Raw genomic sequence first — 22,439 nt, forward strand, 5'->3', positions numbered from 1 at the left:
ATAATTTGTTGAATTGTAATTTATCAGAGTATGCTAATTACCTGGTTAAGCATTGTATAATAGAATTCTAATGTCATCTGTTAATAATACTACATTACCAGAGTTGAACTTAACTTTTTTTAAATTCAACCCAAAATCTCTCAGTCTGCTGTTCTTTAGTAAATACATTCAACTTTAAAAAAAAAATAGAATTGGAAACTAATGTCTTCAATGTAACCACAGTTTAATGATAAAATTAATTTCATAGGTTGATAAATGTGAAAAGTTGGAACTTAAAAATTCGTATGATTTTTTTTATTGTGGTATTGGTATTGAAATGTTGTAATTTAGTGTGTTTCCGATTTGGTTTGTAGATATTCCTATATTCATATACTAATAGATATTCCTAAATTCATGTACTACTTTGCTAATGAACTAACTCCCTTTGCATTGCAGGCTTTCATGCTGCTTTGTGATCTCTTAATGATTTTTAGCCACCAGTTAATGACAGGTGGCAGAGAGGGCCTTCAGCCTTTGGTGTTTAATCCAGATACTGGACTCCAGTCTGAACTCCTCAGTTTTGTGATGGATCACGTTTTCATTGATCAAGATGAGGAAAACCAAAGCATGGGTACTTATGGCTTTTGTCACCTTGTCAGCCTCAAAAGATAGCAGAGGTGCATGGGGTAAATCCAATTCTAAAACTTAAGAGATTTTTCTGCTTTTAAAATAATTAAGCTGGGAGCTGGGCAGTGGTGGCATACACCTTTAAATCTCAGCACTCAGGAGGCAGAAGCAGGAGGATCTCTCTGAATTCCAAAACAGTCTGGTCTACAGAGTGAGTTCCAGGACAGCCAGGGCTACACAGAGAAACCAGAAAACTGAAATAATAATAAGCTGAGCTTGGTAGTAGAGCATGCCTATAATCCCTGCTAATTGCAAATTCAGGACTGACTGAACTATATCATTCAAGTCCAACCTGGGCAACTTAGTGAGACCCTGTGACACAATTTTATGTAAAAATGAAAGGAGAACTGCTGATGCAACCCAGTGGGTCAGTGTTTACCTAGCATACACTAGGCTATCGGTTCAAAACCCAGTGCTGTAGAGAAAAAACAAATCTAAGCCAAGCTTTATCACACACATCCTATTATCATTGTACTTGGGAGGAAAAGGCAAGAGGATCACTACAAGCTTGAAGAAATCCTTAACTACATAGCAAGTAACAGGCCAGAAAGCACTACATAAGCACTCTGCCTTTAATCCCAGCTCTCTGGAGGCAGAGGCAATTTGACCTCTGTGTGTTTGAGGCCAACCTGGGCTATTGTAAAACCTTGTCCCCCAACTGCCCTTAAAAATTTTTAATACATTCATCTATTTTTGAAATCAATAAGAATATACCAAATGATGTCTCCTTTCTTTAAAATTACCTAGCTGGGCAGTGGTGGTGCACGCCTTTAATCCCAGCACTCAGGAGTCAGAGCCAGGCGGATCTCTCGGAGTTCGAGGCCCTGGTCTACAGAGTGAGATCCAGCACAGGCACCAAAACTACACAGAAAAACCCTGTCTCGGGGGGGGGGGGGGGGGTGGAATTACCTTCAGTTCATCTCCCTGTTGTTACACACAATATTTCCTTATTAGCCACAAAATAAAACTCTATGGTGTCAAATACTGAAAAATGATAGTCAAACTATATAGTTAAAATCATTCTGAGCCTGCAAACTGCTAACAAAAATTACAATGAATTATTAGTGGTTAATTGTAATTAAATGTTCATTTAAAATAGATTTTTAAGTAGATTATTTAGGCTCTCCTAAAATAATAATAAAAGAAACATATATTAGCCCCACACCTCTTAATACTTGTAGAATGTTCTATATTGGGCTAGGGGCATAGCTTATTGGTAAAAAAACTAGTTTAATGTACACAAGGCCTTTGGATTCAATATGTAGCACCACCTATATATATATTTTTTAACAAAATATTTGAGAAATACTAAGACTCAGGAACAGAATATGTTTTGAGTATGTATTTATCTTAGGAGACAACATATCCCCACTGATTTCAAACATCGCAAAACACTGTTTATAAAAAGAAGAGTAATATATATTAACTGTATCTGTGTGAAGGAAAAATACTAATCCCAAATACAAATGGGCCAGGATATGAGAATGTCAATACACTCTATCATCTAGATCTTTAAGGGCAACTTTTTCTAGGACTACAAATAGATAAACCAGTGGGACCTAAGGCTCAAAATTTGAGGAAAATACAGTATTTGTTGTGCATGTTTTTGATAGTTTTTACAAACTTTTAAAAATACATTTCACTGGGGACTGGAGATGGCTCATTGGGAGAGCAGCAGGTGCTCTTAACCAGAGGGGGCACCTGTACATATGTGGCATTTAATCATACAGACACAAACATATACATATAATAAATAAGCATTATATATGTTTGTATATATAATTTCTAACCAATTATGTAATCAAATGTAGGAGAAGCACCAAAAATTAGCTATTACATTTCCATTTCTAAAAAACACTTTTCATCCATACCTCAGAAAGTTCTTCTCTGGGGGAATATATTAGCATATAAGAATGAAGAAAATTGGGGCTGGAAAGATGGCTCAGTGGTTAAGAACGTGTATTGTTCTTGCAGAGGACCTGAGTTCAATTCCCAGCATGCACATCAGGTAGCTTAAAACTGCTTGTAACTCCAGCTCCAGGGGATTGCCCTAACCTTAGGTACTGCACATATACAGACATACACACATATACATGTAAGTAAATAATAATAAAAATATTAAAAAAGAAAAAAAAAAAAAAGAGGACTGGAGAGATGGCTTAGAAGTTAAGAGCACTGATTGCTCTTCCAGAGGTCCTGAGATCAATTCCCAGCAACCACATGGTGGCTCACAACCATTTGTAATGAGATCTGAGGCCCTCTTCTGACATGCAGGCATGCGTGCAGACAAAACACTGCATATATAATAAATAAATAATCTTTTTTAAGAAAAAGAAATAGAAAAAGGCAGCTATAGTTGAAAGGTTCCTCTGGTCCCGCCCAGTCGATGGTCCCACAGCCACTTGGACCCAAGTAAACACACAGAGGCTTATATTATTTACAAACTGTATGGCCTAATGGCTCAGGCTTCTCGCTAGCTAGCTCTTAGAACTTAACCCATTTCTATTAATTTATAAGTTGCCCCATGGCTGTAGCTTACCAGTACTTTCATATCTTGCTTCTCTTGGCGGCAGGCTCGCGTCTCTCTCCTCTCCTTTCTTCTCCCTGTATATCTACCTGGATTTCCCACCTGCCTCTAAGCTGCCTTGCCATAGGCCAGACAGCTTTATTTATCAACCAATCAGAGCAACACATATTCACAGCATACAGAAAGACATCCCGCAGCAGGCAGCATTTTATGATAAACACAACAGTATATTATGATAAAAATATAGGAAAAGCAATGTCTTTATCTATAGTTTCTTTAATCTTAGCACAGCTAGAATATAGGGATCTTAGTTCCTACTATTTATTCTGAAGTATTAAGCTTACTATTTTCACCCCATTAGAAACTAAATTGGCTAGGGTTGTAGCTCATTGGTAGAGCATTTGCCTAACATGTGCAAAGCCCAGAATTTGGTCCCCAGCACAGCTGGCTAGAAAAATAAATAAATCAGAATTAATATTCAGCTAGTTTTCAGTTGTACAGATTCTCTGCATAAACAGACTAAATTCATAATCACTTTATTTTCTGTGGCTAGAGGGTGATGAAGAAGATGAAGCTAATAAAATTGAAGCCTTACATAAAAGAAGGAATCTACTTGCTGCCTTCAGCAAACTTATCATTTATGATATTGTTGACATGCATGCAGCTGCAGACATCTTTAAACACTACATGAAGGTATCGTTTCATATTTTTCTCCTTCCTATGTAGTAGAGAAATAGGTAATTAAAATGAATGGATAACTGAAGCTTAAGTTAATAGCTCTTACTGGTGTATTGTGGGTATAATTTTGTGATGAAGGTTCTCTTTGGTTAAATGTACTTAAGTTCTTTATCAGTCTTTAGTATTAATTATTCCATACAGTATGAGTTCCTAACACTTTTTGGCTTCTCTCTTTTCTATAAGCTCTTTTCCTGATCCTGTAAAATCAGTGCTCAGAACTCTTAATGATATGGCCAGACAGGCATAGAAAGGAGATAGCACTTCCCATTGTATGTGCCTTGTTTTCAAGACACAGGGAGTGTTTTCTTTTGCCCCTGTTCAAAATATTACTTGTGTCTTTTAGTTGTATCTTTGTCTATGTTTTTATATCACCTGATTCCAGTTTGGATATATAGCTTGAGCAACTGTTATCCCAATCCAAGTTTGAATCTTCTTGTACACTCCAGGTATGACTGACTTTTATGTGACTTAGTGGCACCATATGTGCCTGTTGTGTATGAGAGACAAGTTCCATCACAGCACCACCAGAGAAAAAGAGATTTTAAAATGACTTGAGACTTCAAAACAGTTTTGGATTTAGGTGTGCTCTATTAGTAAATAAATAAATTTAGATCTATGTCTCTCACCCTCCACAAAAAAGATAACTCATAGTGAATCAAAAGCCTTAACTTAAAACCCAAATAATGAATCTGCTATATGAAAACATTTCAAGGGCTGGAGAGTTGACTCAGGGGTTAAGAGCACTGGCTGCTCTTCCTGAGGTCCTGAGTTCAATTCCCAGCACCCACATGATGGCTCACAACCATCTGTAATGAGATCTGGTGCCTTCTTCTGGTGTACAGGCATACTATATACATGGTAAATAAATAAATCTTTAAAAAAAAAGAAGAAGAAGAAAACATTTCAAGATATAGGCACTGGTAAGAACTTTCTGAATAGGAATCAAGTAGGAGAGGAAATTGCTCAAATTAGCAAGTGGGTAAGGACTGTTAACAAGATTGTGCATAGCAAACAGTCGCCAGAGTGAAAAGAGCCTACAGAATTTAAAAAAAAAAAAAAAAAAAAAGCCTACTTATCAGATAAGGAATTATACCTACAGAACAGTAAATACCCAAAATCAAAACTGTCAATCAACAAATGGGTCTGTGAAGTAAATAGATAGTTCTCAAAAGAAGAAACACCAATTAAAAATAAATATTTTTAAAAGTATTCAGCATCCTTAGCCATCTGGTAAATGTCAACCAAAACAACTGTGAGATTCCAGCTCACCTTGATCAGAATATGTTCATCAAGAAAACAAATAACACTGAATTCTTGCAAGGATGTGGAGAAAAGGGAACCCATACATATCATATTCACTGCTGATCAAGTATGAATGGTGCCTCCATTATGGAAATAAGTATGGAGGTTTTCCAAAAAGTTAAAAATAGAGCTACCATTTGACCCAACTATACCAACTGTGGGCATATATCCAAGCACTCTCTATACTACCACAGAAATACTTGCTTATCCATGTTTCTTGTTGCTCTGTTCACAATTGCGAGGAAATGGAACCAGCCCAAGTGGCTATCAATTGATGAATGGATAATGAAAAATGGCACATATACACAATGGTTCTGTTTAGGCATGATAAAAAATGAAAATTTCAAGAAAATGGGTTGATCTCACAATTATATTGAGTGAGGTGTCCCTGGCTCAAATAAACAATGCCACCTGTTCTCTCATATGTTGATCCTTGCTTCTAATTTTTGTATAAATGTGTGTCTGATTGCAGGTATAGGTCATGAAACTAAAAGGGAGCATCATGAGAGAATTGAGGAGGGAAAGTATACATCAAAATGCCATAATTCACATAATGAAACTTTGTACTTCCTATGCTAATTTAAAAAAGAGAGTGTCTAGTGTGGGGCTCATGTACTTTTGTATGTCTGTTTTTGTTTTTTTAGAGTAAGGTCTCGCTACATAGCCCTGTCTAGACTGGAACTCAGAGATCTCTCTGCCTCTGCCTTCTGGTTGCTAACATTAACATATGTGCTACCAGCCATGTAGTGGTGACGCACATCTTTAATTCCAGCATTTGGGAAACAGAGACAGATGGCTCTTGGTGAGTTCAAGGTCAGCATGGTCTACAAATCAAGTTCCAGGACAATCAGGATTGTTAAACGCAGAAACCCTATCTCAAAAAAAAAAAAAAAAAAAAAAGTGAGGGGGGAAGGTATGTGCTACCATGCCTGCTCCTGCATACATTGAAGGTGAAGGATTATATAATTTTCCGTCTAATCTTTGTTTCTTCTGGAAAATTAACTATATCACTCTATCCTCCAGTACTTTCCTAATGTTCTTCATTCTTTTTTTTTTTTAATTTATTTATTACGTATACAGCATGTATGACTGCAGGCCAGAAGAGGGTACCAGATGTCATTACAGATGGTTGTGAGCCACCATGTGGTTGCTGGGAATTGAACTCAGGACCGTTGGAAGAGCAGTCAGTGCTCTTAACCTCTGAGCCATCTCTCCAGCCCATGTTCTTCATTCTTAAAACACAGTTTTCATAATCTACAGATTTCTTAGGATTTATCTGGTCTGTGAAACCAGCTTGTCCAAAATAACATGATAACTCCTGCTCTAATCCACTCCACTCATATTGGCTCAGATGCTAAACGTAAACTGTTGTGTTTGTGGTTATTCCCTGTGTGTGCGTGCATGTGTGGGTGAATGTGTGCATAGCTGGGTGCATATGTGTACTGAGGCCTCACATGCAGTAGACAAGTGGTCTACTGCTGAGCTGTATCACTAGCCCTCAATTTGTAACATTTTATTTTTACTTTTTTATAACATTTTTATTTACTCCGTGTTTGACCATGTATATATGCGTGTGTTAGTTCGTGTGTGGCTCAGCATCTTTGTAGAAGTCAGAGAAGAATTTGAAGGAGTCTGTTCTCTCCTTCCACCATGTGGGTCCCAGGGCTTGGTGGCAGGTACCATTACCCAAGTGAGCTCTCTTTAGCTCTTCGGTTTTTTGACTCAGTCTCACTCTGTACCCCAAACTGGCCTGAGTAGAAACTCAACCACATATGCAGACTTTAAATGCCTGAGTAATCCTCCTGCCTCAGCCTCATGAATGATGGTGTTACAGGTGTGAACCACCATCCCCAGTAATGGCATTAGATAATGTGTCTTCCATCCTATTATGAATATTAAAGAGCTGAAACATGGGAGACAGTCAGGAGGATATTGTGATGAGCTCAAGGCCAGCCTAGTTAATATACCAAGCAAGTTTGTATCTCAAGATGAACAAAAACAAAAAAAAAAAAAATCATCAAACATATAAAAGAAGAATGAGAAAATGTTCTCCCTTATATGTATCACTCCCTGTCCTGGAATTTGTAGCTTTTTTATTAGTTATTTCATAATTTTAAATATCAAATCTTTAATGTAAACAATACCATTTAATTCTCATTTTCCAGGTAAAGAAATAAAAACTATTATAGTAGTTACTTTTTCTTTCTCCAGTGCTGCTGCTGCTTCTTCTTCTTCTTCTTCTTCTTCTTCTTCTTCTTCTTCTTCTTCTTCTTCTTCTTCTTCTTTTTTTTTAATTTTTATTTTGAGACAGGGCTTCTCTCTATGGCCCTGGCTGTCCTGGAACTCACTCTGTAGACCAGGTTTAGCTTCGAACTAACAGAGATCTTGCCTGTCCCTGCCTCCTGAGTGCTGGGATTAAAGTTGTGTACCACCACCCAGCTTCACCACTACAGCCTTATCATGGAATTTCTTAATTCTAAAGTATGTTTCCTTTTTATCTCACAGTATTACAATGACTATGGTGATATCATTAAGGAAACCCTGAGTAAGACCAGGCAGATTGATAAAATTCAGTGTGCTAAGACCCTAATTCTCAGTTTGCAGCAGGTAAGAAATTTGGAGGGGAGGGTAGATAAGACTTCTCTGTGCTTATTATGTGCTACATGTCTTATTTAATTTTTAATACATAGTATGCTTTGTATCTTAAATAGATGGAATGTTAAGGTGACTGACTCTTGGGCCAAAGGAAATGTCATATTGGAAAATTTAAGAAATAATTTGCTGACCTGAGTTTCAGGTCAGCCGGGTGTACATAGCAAGTCCTAGGCTACTCAGGGCTACAAAAGACCCTGTCTCATAATAATAATAATAACTTTTAAAATTAAAAGTAATTATAAAAAGTATTAATTTGCTGAGCATGGCGGCATGTGCCTTGAATCCCAGCTCTTGGGAAGCAGAGGAAGGCATATATGTATAAGTCTCAGGCCAGCCCAGGCTATACAGTGAGATCCTGTCTCACCGTAAATATACTGTACATATTTGCATAAGGAAGATTCCCAAGATAGGAATTGCTAGAAATAGTCTAAATGTTCATCAGTAGAGGAACAGTTAAATAAGCTGATACTTTGAAGTAGTTAATTTTGTTTCTCTTTTTATTTAGTTTTTAAGACAGTATCTCACTGTGTTGTCTAGATTGGGCTAAGGGATCCTCCTGCCTCACACTCCCAAGTAGTTGAAACTGGGTGCACATACTACTGTACACACTGAAAATTTTTTGCAACTTAAGGAAACAAAGCAAATTTCAAGATAAAATAAGTATGGTACTACTTATTTAAAATCAGAACTGTACGTATAGATAATATGAATAAACTGACCTAGGAAATGCTAAGATTTTTAGAATTTAAGGCTATTATATATCACTGTCTATAAAAAAATTATGAAGTTTAAGCATTTATAAATAGCTACATTTATTTGAAAACCTGTGGAAGAACCATTCCCACTAGTTACGGCCTAGGAAGGTCAGGATGTGCTACTGAAGAAGACTGTAGAGATGGACAGCACAGCTTAGACAGGAGTTCTCTCAGGTAGGTGGTGTGATGAGTGTGAAGGAGGAAACGAAGAGTTTACTGATGGTTCCCAGACTCAAAGTGAAGAAAACAAATGGAAACACATTTCAGGACCTACACCATTGAGAAACCAGACAAATGACTTGGTGGCTGGCAGAGGAAATAGTATAAAGAACTCAGGCTTGTTGTTGGGTTTGGGTTTTTTTGTTTGTTTTGTTTTGTTTTTTGTTTTTTGGGTTTTTTTTTTTGGTTTGGGGTTTTTTGTTTTTTTTTTGAGACCAGAGTTTCTCCATGTAGTGCCTGTCCTGGATCTCACTTTGTAGACCAGGCTAGCCTCAAACTCACAGAGATCCGCCTGGCTCTGCCTCCTGAGTGCTGGGATTAAAGGCGTGCGCCACCACGGCCCAGCATCAGGCTTGTTTTTTTAAGATGCAGGGTAGATAAAGCCTTATATTATTCCTCTATCAAGTATGTCAGGAGGGATGGCTTTACACAAGTCTGGACCCTTAGTACCCCATAATCCAGGAGGTAGATTATACAAGCCCAATTTAGTGTCTAGATTTGGTAATGGGACGATAAGTGCTTTAATATTACTGCTCTGAAGTTTTGTTTTTACTTTGATAGAATGTATGCCACGTAGGTAATTTGTAAAACCACCAACTTTTGAGTGTATTTTGTTGCTAAGTTGAAAATATCATATCCTCTCATATCCAACTATACATGAATATTTAACTGATATCCTGACCTACAATATAAATGAAAAAAATGTTCTGAACCTTTTATATCATGTGTTTGTAGGTTTATACTGTACTTCTGAAAATGTATCTTCTTTCTCTACTATTTTAAAATATTTTTAAATGTTATTATTTGACTAAACAGCATATATTGATTGAGCTGTAGTGCTACTGAGTTCTGTGGCACCTTATGCCCTTTGTACTTTGTATATTTTTAAATTATATTACCTATTCTAAAAGTAAATAAAATTTCAAATATTTCTTTGCCGTAAGTTTTTTCTTTTTTCTTTTTTTTAATTTATTTTCACCAGTTATTCAATGAACTTGTTCAAGAACAAGGTCCTAATCTGGATAGGACTTCTGCCCACGTCAGTGGCATTAAAGAACTGGCACGTCGGTTTGCCCTTACATTTGGATTGGACCAGATCAAGACCCGAGAGGCAGTCGCCACCCTTCACAAGTGAGAGAAACACCCCGTTACTCAGAAGGTTTACTGGAGTATAAATACACAGCTGTTATTTGACCCATTTTTAAAGTGACGAATACAGAATTTTCAAACTCTAAGATCTTAAACTATTAATGTAACTGGGTAGCAATATTTTACTTTAAAAAAGATTTCTTAAACCACCTGTGGGAGTTTTACACCATCTTCTATAGTATAAAGAGCAAAGTTTAATAACCTATTCTTTGGTCTATAAAACCATGTTAGGACATGTGTATTTCAAAAGATGCAATACTTTTTTAAAAGCCCCCTGATGAGCATTGTACCTTCTAAACCAACTGGGGACCGAGTGTCCAAATAACTGAGCCTTTGGAGAATATTCTCACCCAAAACACTACAGACACACACTATACCACACACACAAATGATTAACAGGAAACCTTAGTTTCACAGAGCTGGTTGGTATCATGAGTCACTCCCAGAAACAGATTTCCTGCCAATCCAGTTTCTTTACAAGGTTTTGTATTACCCTTAAAAAAATAGATTGGGATATAGCATTGTTTCTTTGTAGCTTTTTTTCTTACAACTTAGAGACTTGTACTGTAAACAATAAAGTGTATACAAATGTCTCATTAAATTAGCATTATTTTGCCATATGAATTTACCATACTTTGTTCAAACTTCAGTAATGATTTCACTATGTTTCCAAATGTTTTTATAATATTTGCCCTTTGAGACTACATTATCTGAAAAAAAAAACTAAAATGTTATTTTCCTTAAATTCAGGGATGGAATAGAGTTTGCCTTTAAATACCAGAATCAGAAAGGACAAGAATATCCACCTCCTAATCTGGCTTTTCTTGAAGTACTAAGTGAATTTTCTTCTAAACTTCTTCGACAGGACAAGAAGACTGTGTAAGTTGAACATACCAACAGAAGTGATTTTTAAATGGCACCGTTGAAACTTTAATTTTTTTTATCATTGCTATTGATAATTTAGACTCCTGTAGTAATAAAAACCCAATTTGACCTGGAAGCTGTAATGTGAAATTAAAGTAGATGAAAATTATTTTCTTATTCTATAGTTCAAGATGTGTGAACATTGACTGGTTACTTTAGAGAACCCATCTGTACTTTTACATTAATTTAATCTTAGTTTCATTGTCTATGGTCTTATGTCAAGATTAACCTTGTCTGTGTGCTGAAGCACCACTTGAACAGTCCCATCATTGAAGAGCATGAGGCAGGACAGGCCCCAGACCACCTTGGCTATGTATCGAAACCTTTGCTCCACTGTCAGGCCGGAAGTAAATGGCTTTTCATGTGGTTTTATTTAAAAACAGTAAAGAAGTCTATCTTTTTCAGAATACTGATGATGAGATGTTGTAGGTAGAACAAAGTACTAAACTTCTAATGGGAATGCTACTATAATAAATGCCAAAATTTTTAAATCAATAGGAAGATGAATTAGTTGTAATAACAAATTTGAGTAAGCTAACGTGAATTTGTCCATTTTTTTTCCCCTAGGCTTTCAAATCTGTCATTGTATAGTCATTTGTTCTTTATTTCTATAGTAATATTTCCTCATGGTCTCTGATTTGAGTATGTATTCTCTCTACCCCTCTCTCCCTCCCTTTTTCCCTCCCTCCCTTCTTCATTATTAAAAATTTGTCAGTTTTATCTTTCCAAACAACCAGCTCACAATTTCATTGATCTTTTATAAAATTTTCAGTCTATTTCTATTTTGGTTTTTTGTTCACTTGCTTTATTGATTTTAGGGTTTGTTTTTTTGAGACAGAGTCTTATATATTGTTACCCAGACAGTTCTGAACTCACTAGCCCAGGCTAGTCTTGTGATAATCATCCTGCCTCAGCCTCCTGAGTGTTAGGATTACAGATGTGTACTGCCACATCTGTCGTCTACTCTAATCTTTATTTTTTCCTGCCCTAATTTAAGTTTAGTTGGGTTTTCTTTCCAGCTTGCTGAGATGCCATAATAGCTTGAGCTCTAGCTGCTTTTGTGTATAAATGTTGATTGCTATAAACTAAGTGCTGTGCCTGTTTGATCCCTTAGTTTTAATTGAGTTGGGTTTCCATTTCATTACTTCAACAACTCTTTTGAGCTGGAGATGTAGCTGAGGCTGCTTTTTCATAAGACCTAGATTTGATTCCTGACACCCACAGGGTGCTGACAGCCTTCTATAATTCCAGTACCAGGGATCTAGCACCCTCTCTGACATCCCCCAGCACTGCATGTATGTGGTGCATAGATATATAGGCAGTCAAAACACCCATAAATTTAAAAAAAAAAATTTTAAGACTCTTGAGTTTCCTTTGTGTTTTTGCTATATTTGTTCAAGACTAGGTTATTTAAATTTCTGTGTATTTGTTTTGTTTCTGTGTTTTTTTAATTATTTTCTGTTATTGTGGTCAGGGATAATATGATTACAGAAGCTTACTTTTAGTTTACTGCTGCTTGTGCTGTACCCTATTATGAGATTTATACTGAAGAGTATTCTACTTACTGTTAAGAAAGAATATATTCTATTAAGGGTAGTGTTTGTTTGGTTTTTCACAGCTGGCCTCAAACTCATAAAAATCCACCTTGCATACCTCTACCTCCTGAGTACTGGTATTAAAGGTGTGTACACCTGTACCAACTTATATACTACACTGTGAAGTGAAAAAAAAAAACTATAAATATCTATTAGGTTCATTTGGTCTAGAGTACAATTTAATTCTCCATGATTGGGTTATATGTGGAGTGTGTCTTTCCCTTGAGTTCAGTTTGGCATTTGTTATATGTATTTGGGCACTCAAGACTAGGTGGGTAAAAGTTAAGAATTGTTATTTTCTTTGACTCGGTGTCTGCTTTGTCGTTACACTTTGTCATTCAGAAATTGAGGTCTTGGATCCAGATAAAATTGGGTTTTGTTCAGGGCTAGAGATACAGAACTGGTTTCATTCTTGAGGAGGCAGATACTCAGTTTTGCAAATACCAGTTGAACAGGCTGTCTTTTTCAGTGTGTGTGTCCTCTGCCAAAAATTAAAGAGCCTTACTTGTATGGTGTTTCTGGGTCCTCTACTGTGCCCTATTGGTCTACATGCCTATTTTTAGGCCAATACTATGCTGTCTTTGTCAGAATAGCCCTTTGGTCTGCTAAGATATAGCATATTCTCTCAGCTTTTTGTTTTTGTTGTTGGTCCTTTGCATGCATGAGGTTTGCTGTGTCTGCTTTCCTATTTTCTTCTGATCCTCTTTATGAAATGTATTCTTTCCTGTGTTCTCTTAGATAAAATGTTCTTCTTTCTCTGTGTATAATGTTCCTCTAAAACTGTTCGGGAGTTCTGGCTCTGATAAGTTATGAATTACCTTAGCTTGGGTTTCTCAAGAAATATTATTTCTCCATAGTTTATTTTATATGTGTCTACACATACACATGCACAAATGCCAAAGTGAATATGGAGGTTAGAGAGCAACCTGAAATAAATAGTTGGTTCTCTTCTTTCAAAAAATAAGTCCTAGGGATTGAACTCAGATTATTGTGCATTTTTAACCCACTGAATCATCCCACCTGCTCTATCCATAAATTTTAAGAGATAATTTTGCTAGGTTTGGCGATCTTGGTTTATAGTTACTGCTTTTAGGGCTTGAAATGTATCATTTTGCGTGTTCCTGGCTTTTATGGTTACTGATGAAAGATCTGGTGGTATTCTGGTGTTTCTGTGTTTGTGAATCACTTTTTTTCACTTCCAATTTTAATATTGTTGCTTTGCTTTTTATATATTTTTATGGTATGTCATGATTCTAGTCTGTCATATCTATTCAGAATTCTAAATGTTTTTTGCATTTGGATGTCTGTTTCTTTCTTAGGGTGTTGGTAATTTTTGTCCAAGTTCCAATAAGTAGATTACATAAGTTTTTATATCTCAGCCCCTCCTTCTACCTCATGAGTTCCTGTGGTTGGTTTCTTGAATGTGTTTCACATTTCTTGGATAAATTTGGTCATGTTCATTAGGTATTTTCCTCATGTGTCTGCATGTATTACTGCCATGACCTTGTCCTCCATCCCTGAGATATAGTCTTCTAGAGCAGGCTTGTCCTTGGTGATGGTTTCTGCTCTCTTCTTTGATTTTTTCATACCTGAATTTGTTTAGGCAAAACAAGCAATAAATGAAATAGAAGGTATTGTAGTTTCAGTGTTTCTTTCTGAATGGTGAGGTCCCACTTAATTTGTTTACCTTAGTTCTGTCAATCTGCTGCAGTGAGTTCTCACATAGCCCTGTAATCTGTGTGGCTTCTTGATGCTATGGCCAGGGTGGGGGTGTCTCGGAATCCCCTCAGTTTCAGACTCCCTTCCTCCACTTGTGCTGTTTCCTCCACAGTCTGTGCTGCTTTGAGTTTGTTGCTCCCAACAGGGTGTTCTGTGTTCCACCATGCTCTTCAAGGGCTCCCAATTTTTTGCCCAGTTACTCTCCCAGCTTTAGACTCCTGTACTCTATTTCTGATTCTGAGTTCAGTGTATTAACTTTTAGTTTCTGACAACAGAAACTGCCTGTCCCCAACTCCATCAGCTGTCTAGTACCTAAGAGTCCTAGGGCACACTTCCCAGGAGGCACTTATTGGCTTCTTAGGCAGAAAAGTTCCACCTCCTTTATTGGATCTCCTTTATTCCAAACTAGCCTCAAATTCCTTAGGATTGCCTTGACCCTTCTGATCCTCATGTCTTTACCTCTTGAGTGTCAGTACTACGGCCTGTGCTATCATGCCATTTATTCAGTGTTGGGGGGTCAAGTCCAGAGCTTCATGCATGCTTAGGCACACACTTCATTTACCATTTGAACCCTGAGCCTTGTTTCTACTTTCTGTAGCTTTCTCAGACTTCTTTTATGGTAGGTTCCATTTACTTTCTATCATCTGAATTCCTTGTCTCACCGCCACTGCTGCTCATCCTTCATCTTTCTGCTTCCCTTGATGTCCCTCTTTCATCTTTCCCTGTAATTCCTTCTCCCACCCCATAGTAATGTAGTTATGAGTTTTCATTGTTTTGGGTTTTTTAAAATTTTTTAAAGTATTTTGTAGCTGGGCGGTGGTGGTGCACGCCTTTAATCCCAGCACTCGGGAGGCAGAGCCAGGAAGATCTCTGTGAGTTCAAGGCCAGCGTGCTCTACAGAGCAAGATCCAGGACAGGTACCAAAGCTACACAGAGAAACCCTGTCTCCCTGTCTCAAAAAACAAACAATACACACACACACACAGAGATTATATGCATGTTTTGCCAGCATGTATGTCTGTGCATATCATATATGTGCTTGGTGCCTGTAGAGGCCATAAGAGGGCATCAGATCCCTAGGAACTGTAGTTACAAGTGGTTGTGATCCACCGTGTGTGCTGGGAATCAAATCTGGATCCTCTGGAAGAGCAGCCAGTACCCTTAACCACTGAGCCATTGCTCCAACCCTGTTTACAGTATTAGGACATAATTTTCTTCATTTTTTACATTTTTAAATAAAATATAATTACATCACTTCCCTTTCTTCCCTCTATCCCTTCTCATGTCCTTCCTTCTAACCTCTCCCTGCCTCCCCTTCAAAATGGTAGCTTTTTTCTTTATTAATATTACATGTGTGTGTGCTGAGTCCCTTGTTTGTATGTATATGATTTCAAGACTGACTACTTTGTATTAGATAACCAATTAAAGGGCTCATCCCTGAGAAAGGATAATTCTCCCTCTCTAGGCACTCTTTAGTTGCATCTAGTTCTTTGTCTATGAGTAGGACATCATGAAATTTTTTTCCCTTCTCCTTAGCATGTCCATTGGTTTGTCACTGTTCAGATCTTATATATGCAGCCATTTCTAAGAGAGATAGACTCACAGCAGACTTCTTGCTATTCTGGTTCTTATAATCTTTCTACTCCTTTGTCTGATAGGTTCCATGAGCCATAGAAGCAAATGCTGTGCTACAGATCTCTCCACTGGGGCTGGGTTCCCCATAATCCATTATCTTTATGTTGTGTCGAGTTGTGGTTTTCTGTAATGGTCTCTGTTTGCTGTAAAGAGAAGCTTCTTTGGTGAGAGGTGATAGCTATACTTATCTGTGAGTATAAGGATGAGATTTAGAAGGTAGTTAAGGAATTATGCTAGTCTAGCAAAGTGGCAGTAGTAGATTGATTATCTTTTAAATCCATGACTTCACTAACCCTGGGTAGTTGGTTGGGGTTCTAGTACCAGCATGATTTTCCTCCTGCTGAAAGGGCCTTACATTCCTGAGACAGGTGTTGGTTACCCTCAACATGTAAGTGCCACTATAATTGGGTTTGTTTTTTGTTTTTTGCTGTTTGTGTTCTTAGTATTTGCTGTTTGTGTCTTTTGTATTTCATTAATGACAGCTTCATTTATTTTCTCTCTAGTCTCTTCATTGCTTATTCCTCTCTTCAGTTCAAAGTATTGCTTCCACTATACCACTTAATGTTTCTTTGTTGGATATTAATCAGGGAGTGTTTTTCTTTCCCCAACTATGACAGATAGTTTTGCTGCATGCATATAGTCGTCTAGGTTGGCAGTCTTTTAAACCTTGGACTGTGTTTCTCCATCCTCTTGTGACTTTTAGAATTTCCATTGAGAACCTCTATTATTCTGGTGGAGTTTCTTTTATATGTTTCTCGTGGGTTTTTTTTTACGGGGGTGGCATTGTTTTCTCTTACAGCATTAAGCATTTCTTTCTTTGTTCTGTTTATTTAGTGTTTAAACTATGATATGTCTTAGAGAGTTGTTTTTATAGTCTTGTCTAGTTGGGGTCCTATGTCCTTCTTTGTGTGTTGTTTAGATATATCTTTAGTTTGGGGAAGTTTTCTTCTATGATCTTTATTGGCAGGTTTCTGTGTCCCAACAGCCACTTCCCAAATAACCACTCAGAGACTTATAAATGCTTAGCTAGTAGCTCAGGCTTATTACTAACTAGCTTACAACTTAAATTAACTCATTTCTATTAATCTATGTGCTGCCCCAAGGCTCGTGGCTTTTACCCCTCCTGTATGTACTGCTTTCTTTTGGTTTTGTGACTCCTCTGACTCCGCCCTCCTTCTTTCCAGCTTCTCAGTCTGGTTTACCCTCCTAACCTTATCCTGCCTAGCAGTAGACCAGTCAGCTTCTATTAAACCAATCACAGTGACAGTGTAAAGGAATATTCTACAGATCTTGCTAAAGATCTTATCTATGCCATTATCCTGGGATTCTTCTCCCTCATCTATCCCTATAATTCAAAGATTTTGGTCTTCTGATGGTATCCCACATGTTCCTTTCCTATATTTTTTTAATTTCTTCATATTCTTTATTTGGTCTAGAGTCTCTGCTTTATCAATTTGGATCCTTCTAGTCTATCTTCTGCTCTCCCTTCATTTTCTAATTGGAATATCGAATCTTTCAATCCCATCCTCATTTTAGCTTGTGTTTTCATCAGTTTTTATCTCTTTATTGAATTCAGTTTTCAAATCCTGATTATCTTCATCATTTCATTCAGCTGTGTATATATATGTATTTTCTTGGACCTCAATCTGTTATCTTCTTGGAGTTTAACAAAATCTTCGTGTGTCCTTTAAGTTCCTTGAATTATTTGATAAGGTTTATGATTTTCTCTTAAATTCCATGTCCTGGGTGTTCTCTCTATTTTGAGAACATTTATATAAGACTAGTGTGTTTGATAGGAACCATGCAGTCATGGCTGTTTATGCTGTTTTTGTTTTTATGACTTGACTTGGGCATCTGGCCGCCTTTCTTTGGTTGTATATCTGGTGTGAGAATCTGTTGTACCCTGTATTGGTGCATTGCAGCTGCTGCATGACCAGAGGTAGGGAGAGTAAAGGTGGTGGTGTGTAGTCCCTTGAACCCCCTCTCTTCCTCAGCCATGTTTGACTGATGAGGCGCTTCCTTCCTCTCCCATGCTTTTCTCCACCTGCTGCCATCTCTATGCTCACAGGCCTACCTCCAGACCCAAAGATGGTTTGGGTCCATCTTTGCCTGGTCCAAATTAAACAGCCCACCTTCCTAGAGTAGTTTCCACAATGCAAAGGCCATATCAGTAGGTAAAAGCAAAAGAAAGAAAGCAAGGTGTGGTTCAAAGACTGACCAACTCTCCTTCTTACCAAGATTTAATAGACTTTCTTAGATAAATATTTTTCTGTTTGTCATATCACCTTAGGACAATTTGCAGATGTTAAATTATGTCTTGAAGTTTTTCCCAGTTGAAAGGTTGTTAATGCTGGGGAAAGGATATGCCAGATTCCTCACTCTAGCTTTTCTGAAATCCTGCCCTCATTTGAATTCTTTTAAAGAAACTCAAGAGTCTCTTGAGCAGACTTAGCTTGAGTGTGTGTGTGTGTATAAAATTAATATTTAAAAGCAAAGGAAAAAATATAGGAAAAGGGCATGTACACACCTTTACTAAGCATATATTCCCTTTTCAAAGGACTGCAGGAATGTGAAACAAAACTGAAAGTGATACATAAGTGCTGACATGACAGTCACTGCTGTTCTTTGTGTGTTTGCAGTCATTCATATCTAGAGAAATTCCTCACTGAGCAGATGATGGAAAGGAGGGAGGATGTATGGCTTCCACTCATTTCCTATAGAAATTCATTAGTCACTGGGGGTGAAGATGATAGAATGTCTGTGAACAGTGGAAGTAGCAGCAGTAAAACTTCCTCAGTGAGGAGTAAGAAAGGAAGACCCCCACTGCACAGAAAACGAGTCGAAGGTAAGTCCTCTTTTACACTCTGAGGCAAGTTACGTTGCCTGTCTTACAGAGAATAAGCAGCAGGTGATTTCTTGAAACAAGATGCTGTAAGACACATGATGTCATTAAATATTTGCTACCAGCTGAAAAATCCAAGGACAAAGGTTGGATATACAGAGCAAGGCAGAAAAGAAACGTGATGAAACAGAGAACATAGAAGACACAGAAAAGGACAAAGCAGTTATACAGACCTATAAAGTTGATCTCTGAGGCTCTAACACATTACATTTTTAAAAAAGAGCAAGTATTATATTAAAATACATCTTAAAATATGCAAACTAAAGTTTAAGAAACAAAAAATAAAATTCATCTTAAGCTGGATGTGGTAATGTATGATTGCAGCCCCAGCATTTCAGAGGAGATAGAGTTGAGGACCATTTTTCAGCTCTGTAATAAGCTTGAGGCCAGCCTGAGCTACATGAATTAGTTTCTCCCCCTCCAAACACACACACAAATTCACCTTACTCGTAGAGGACTGTTGGTAATTTAAGTAGACCTCTGCAACAAATTAAACATACTAGATTCCCTTTACAGTTCTGTCATTGCTTGAGTAATTTACTTTTATGTCACAAGACAATGGTGGCCAAACCTGATTTATAATATACCTGCTTAGGGAATAGGGACTTGAATTATCATGAAAATCTGATCAATAGGTATTCCCATATTTAAAAAAAAGACTAAAAACTGTACTGTTAAAATATTTCTCTGAGGCTTACTGAGGGGTACTTCAGAGTAAACATGCTCATTTCCAGATAGCCTCTGCCTTTCCTATGCTTCTTATGAGTTCTTATAACTTCTGTTCAGTTACCAGCACCACACCCTGCTGCCTAAAAGAAGAGTGACTCACTAGAGGTTTGCCAAACTCCTTGGCACACTTAATTTTAATGTAAACCTAATGTGCCTTTCCTTACTGGAGAAGTGTTGACTATTAATAAAGAACAAACTTTAAAATAAGTTTTATATTTCAAACCCAGCTTTCTCATTTTGAACATGTTACTTAACCCTGAGTTTTAATAATGAATTGAATGAAAGATACCAGATTATCTAGAGTACTTAGTCTCTCAGTTACTATGAATAGTAAATGAGGTACTCTCAAAAAACATAGTACACACGTTACTGAGCACAGTACTTAGCCTATAAATAGCATCCAGTAAATGTTAGCTATTTTCAGGATGTTCCCAAGAGCTCACAATAATACTTCTTTAGTACCAGCCAGAAGACTAACATTTTAATGTTAAAGTTTAACCAAGTCTCTACATGCTTTGAAATGTCCTTTCACATTTCAGCTTTTATACTTTTAAACATATATACATATTAAATCTTGTCTTTATATTTGAAGATCCTGGACTTTCCCCCAAAGAATGATTCTAGTTGTTTTCCTTTGAAAATATCTTTTGCCGGGCGGTGGTGACACACGCCTTTAATCCCAGCACTCGGGAGGCAGAGGCAGGCAGATCTCTGTGAGTTTGAGGCCAGCCTGGTCTACAAAGCGAGTTCCAGGAAAGGCGCAAAGCTACACAGAGAAACCCTGTCTCGGAAAAAAAAAAAAAAAAAAAAATATATATATATATATATATATATATATATATATCTTTTATGACAACCTCTATCAAGGTGCTCCATGTCTACAACATGTTTTTCCCCATTCATACTTCTCAACTATAATCTTGGTTTTTTGAGACAGGGTTTTGGAATTCCCTTTGTAGACCAGGCTGCCCTTGAACTCACAGAGATCCACCTGCCTCTGCCTCCTAAGTGCTGAGATTAAAGGCGGGCACCACCACTACATGGCTCAATTATAATCTTATTAGGCAACATGTACTAAATTCTTTCATGTTTTTTCATGCATTTTATCATTTGTAAATGTTGTATTAATCAACTTAGTACCCATATTTTATAAAGGAGGAACTAAGCCTTAGAGAATTTTAAGAATTTAAATTACTACATATAACTCATTTATAAATAGTCAAAACTATTGTTTTTAAGATTATAGGACATATGTGTGGACTGGGTAGCCACTTTGGTAATTGTTAAATGGTAAAAGAGAACTTAGCTATGTGGATTTGAAGATTCAAGATAGGTTGTGAGCTGGAGCCCTTCAATGGCAGTTTCATCTGTTTGAGTTGAAGATGAAAGGCTATTCACTGTAAGAGCTGTTTTCACTGAAGAATCTTTAAAAGGTTACAACATGTATCCAAAGAGAGTAAGCTCTTGAGGTAATTAGGTCTCCACTGGGCACCTTCACAAAAACTGGACTAATTCATTATGCATTATTTTATCAGGATGGCTTAGATATGCAAATAATGTTTGTCTGCTCCAGTCTTTACAAAGCAGCCTCAGGAGGGAAAACAACATGACACATCACTCGCTAGTGTAGAATAGTATATCATTTAGCTCTAAGTAAGCAGAATTGATTATATTTCCTCGGAGTTAAATGAAATTGTAATTAAATGCTGGATAGGACAGTCAGGTTCCCCAGAGGGACTTAAAGGCATGAAAACTATGAGCTTCTCTGTCTCCACACATACAACCTGGCAGGTAAAGCAGTTTCTCTCGTGCTCATTGTCTGCTTGTATTAACAGCATTTGCTGATGTCTCTGTAAAAGCCAGCCAGTCCTAAGTGCTGCCACCTGGGACACCTTGTGGGCTCAGGCAGTCGGTAGAAAAGCAAAGGAAGGTTGCTGAGGCCTCTGATTAACATTCTTTTTCCCCTCCAGGGCAAATAAATCCTCAGAGATAAGATGACAAGACAGTATGATATTTGGTGCCTATAATGAGCTAATAATCTCATTTAATCCCTGTAGTTTCTAAGTACTAATATCCTCATTTTAGATGGGAGAATACCGAACTTTGTAAGAAGTCATTAACATAATACGAAGTCAAACAAGAGAGTTGTGAAACTGGGATTTAAACTCTTTGCTCTAGCCAGGCATTGGGCATGGTAGCTCATGTCTGTAATTCCAGCATTTGAGAGGCTTAAGGCAGGAAGAAGATCAGGAGTTCAAGGCCAGCCTAAGCTACATGAGACCTGTTTCAAAAAGAAGACACCACAAAAACTAAACATAAGCAGGGCATGTTAGTACATGCCTGTATTCCCAGTACTTGGAAGTAGGTACAGGACAATGAAGAGTTCCAGGGCTTTGTTTCATGGTGAATTTGAAACCAGCCTGGGCTACATGAGACTAAAAAACAAAACAGTAAAATGAAATAAATAACCTAGGTGGTCTAACTAGAGTCATGCTTTTCAAATGTTATAACTGCCACCAGAGTTTGCCCCATTTCTGATATTTTGAGACTTTAAATGAAATTTTGCAGATGAAAGTCTGGATAACACATGGCTAAACAGGACTGACACTATGATTCAGACTCCTGGACCCCTGCCAACCCCACAGCTCACCTCCACTGTGCTTAGAGAGAACAGCCGCCCCATGGGAGAACAGATCCAGGAACCTGAGTCTGAACATGGTTCTGAACCAGACTTTTTACACAAGTAAGTACCAAAAGTTCATTATCTTGGCATAAAACCTCTAACTGTTAAAGTAAAGCTAAGAAAAATTGAGCACATTGCTGGTGAGATCTTGCAAAAATGAAGCCACAAATGGAGAGTGAATAGTGTATCAAAGTCTGCCAACACTATTTTGGACATCTTTTCCTCAAAGTTCTGTTGTCCT

General features: G+C 37.4%; 1 protein-coding gene across 3 annotated transcripts in view; it reads left to right on the top strand.

The window, feature by feature from the left end:
• The window catches only part of Stag1 (STAG1 cohesin complex component), a 322,421-nt gene that overhangs the window by 294,453 nt on the left and 5,529 nt on the right, over nt 1-22,439 (top strand). For all 3 annotated transcript variants that reach the window (XM_059268454.1, XM_059268455.1, XM_059268456.1), the window contains 7 exons: nt 436-610; nt 3,747-3,886; nt 7,739-7,840; nt 9,845-9,993; nt 10,762-10,890; nt 18,524-18,729; nt 22,084-22,258. In XM_059268454.1, the coding sequence (XP_059124437.1) occupies nt 436-610; nt 3,747-3,886; nt 7,739-7,840; nt 9,845-9,993; nt 10,762-10,890; nt 18,524-18,729; nt 22,084-22,258 (1,076 nt within the window). The remainder of the gene's footprint in view (nt 1-435; nt 611-3,746; nt 3,887-7,738; nt 7,841-9,844; nt 9,994-10,761; nt 10,891-18,523; nt 18,730-22,083; nt 22,259-22,439) is intronic.

This window comes from Peromyscus eremicus, chromosome 7, assembly GCF_949786415.1.
Source record: "Peromyscus eremicus chromosome 7, PerEre_H2_v1, whole genome shotgun sequence".
Lineage (NCBI taxonomy): Eukaryota > Metazoa > Chordata > Mammalia > Rodentia > Cricetidae > Peromyscus > Peromyscus eremicus.